The sequence below is a fragment of the Rhagoletis zephyria genome, unplaced genomic scaffold, assembly GCF_001687245.7.
Source record: "Rhagoletis zephyria isolate East Lansing unplaced genomic scaffold, Rhagoletis_zephyria_1.1 Rzeph_scaffold_01240, whole genome shotgun sequence".
In the NCBI taxonomy this organism is placed as follows: domain Eukaryota; kingdom Metazoa; phylum Arthropoda; class Insecta; order Diptera; family Tephritidae; genus Rhagoletis; species Rhagoletis zephyria.
The window spans coordinates 35,075-37,041 of NW_016158324.1; the positions used below are offsets into that span (position 1 = coordinate 35,075).

Consider the following 1,967-nt stretch of genomic DNA (forward strand, 5'->3'; position numbering starts at 1 on the left):
GATGTTATAGTTACGAACGTATTTTACCTCGTCCGTAGTATTTATTACTTTTAAAATTGGATTTGTTGTGTCAACGACACATTTTGATGTAAAAACACCAGAGCAAAGCTCGTGAGAGTCTACGAAAACAGGGTTTTTGGAATTAGTCAATTTAAATAAACGAAAAACTTCACATCTTGGAGGAATGACTAAAGTGTCGGTATTTGAACCGTGTACAATTGCTATTTTAGTGCTTTCTGTCCCGATGCCGATAGTTATACTGTCATTTGCGTAGTTAATAATACATCTGTTCGTCTTTAAAAAGTCCTTGCCTAGTATGCCGTCAGAAGGTATATTAAAACTGTCATCTACAACGTGAAGAGTATGCGGAATAAAAAAATTTGATACAACCAAGTCTGTACAATGTTGTAACCGTTTCAGTTGTTACACCAGTGATGTTTATGGTATTGGTACTGTTAATTGATGAATTTCTTGCTAAACTGGAAATCTTGATTAAAGAGATGTCTGCCTGTGAATCTACGAGAAACGAGCATAATTTGTAAGAATCGGTACAATTTAATTTAATAAAGTCAGAATAGTTAAAGTTCAAGCAGTAAATTGATTTTTCAGGGGTAACTACTTTTAATTGCTTAGCTCCTGCTCCCCCAGTGCTCCTGAGGGGTATCGGCGTTTAAAAATCGAATATTAGAAGTGTTTCTAGAATTCGAACGAGAAGAGCTATTTCTGTTGCTTGCTGAACGATTGCTTGTGCTATTTCTGTAGTTATTTTGTCCATTGTTAAAGTTGTTACTTCTATTGTAATTATTTTGACTATTGTACCTTGTGTTATTGCCATTATTGTGCCTATTTGTATTGCCAATATTATACCTGAAACTTTTGTTGTGATAGCCATAGTTGTTGGGCCCTCTAAAACCTCCTCGAAAACTATTTGGTCTATTTGCCCGTGACCTAAAAGNATTGTAATTATTTTGACTATTGTACCTTGAGTTATTGCCATTATTGTGCCTATTTGTATTGAAACTATTGTTGTGATAGCCATAGTTGTTGTGTCCTCTGAAACCTCCTCGAAAACTATTTGGTCCATTTGCCCGTGACCTAAAAGATAACACCTGCCGCTCTTTGACTTCATTATTGTGTTCTACAATCATTTGCGCGACTACATCTTTTGAATCTGTAAAGGTTGTTGCTGCCAAAATAGATTTCACTAGCTCTGAACGGCTGTTCAGCCTGCAAACATTTACTGTCTGCTCTACCGCTAACTCATGGGCTTTCGCTTGAGTCATTCCCTCAATAATTAAAGATCGCTCTAATGCATCAGATAATTCCTCTACTCGCTTTGCAAAATCGGAATAGTTGTTCTTAGTAATATGTAATGACGCGATTTTGCCAGAGACAACTTTGGAATTATCTGGTTTGATTCTGCTACGTAGCGCAACTTTTATTTGAGAAACCGAAATTATTTGACTGGGTAACACCTCACGCGCTTTGCCTTCGAGTTTTGACTTTAAAAATGCTATAAATGTTGTAGTTAAACTTTCATCCGACAATTCTTCTATAAAATTGATTTTGTCAATGAATGAGTCGAGCGATAGGGGGTCACCAGTATAGTTTTCTTGGATTATAGATGCACACAAGCTAATGAAAGATTTCGTTTGCTCAGGTGTTGCCATTTTTACATCGTTTGTATATTCGGTGAAGTAATCGTAACGCAAGGTGTTTCTTCAATTTGTAAAAAATCTTTAAATGAAGGCAAAGAACAACTTTTTTTAACGGTGGAAACTTCTGGTGTGCCAGCTGAACAAGCGTCAGCAAAGTCGTTGTCGGAATCTACTTCGGAATATAAAATCTTTTTTTATAAGAATTGAAAAATCTTCGGGTACTTCAACTTTACACCCAATTTTTTGAAAACACTGAAGTAGCTTTTCTCTGCACCGCGGCAAACTTTTAATTATAGAAGCTGGCTTGTT

At 36.2% G+C, this 1,967-nt stretch overlaps 1 protein-coding gene across 1 annotated transcript; it reads right to left on the reverse strand.

The window, feature by feature from the left end:
- Positions 1-660: 660 nt before the first annotated feature.
- On the reverse strand, positions 661-1,130 carry LOC108363302 (uncharacterized). Its single transcript, XM_017616639.1, has 2 exons — positions 1,096-1,130; positions 661-948 (listed from the first exon to the last, which is right to left on the reverse strand). Exons 1-2 carry the CDS (start codon positions 1,127-1,129, stop codon positions 671-673), a joined length of 312 nt encoding a protein of 103 aa, XP_017472128.1. The 5' UTR covers position 1,130; the 3' UTR covers positions 661-670.
- Between the last annotated feature and the right edge of the window lie 837 nt (positions 1,131-1,967).

What these genes read in the sequence shown, in the direction of transcription:
- LOC108363302 (XM_017616639.1), bottom strand. Translation starts at nt 1,129, where the DNA reads ATGAAGTCAAAGAGCGGCAGGTGTTATCTTTTAG.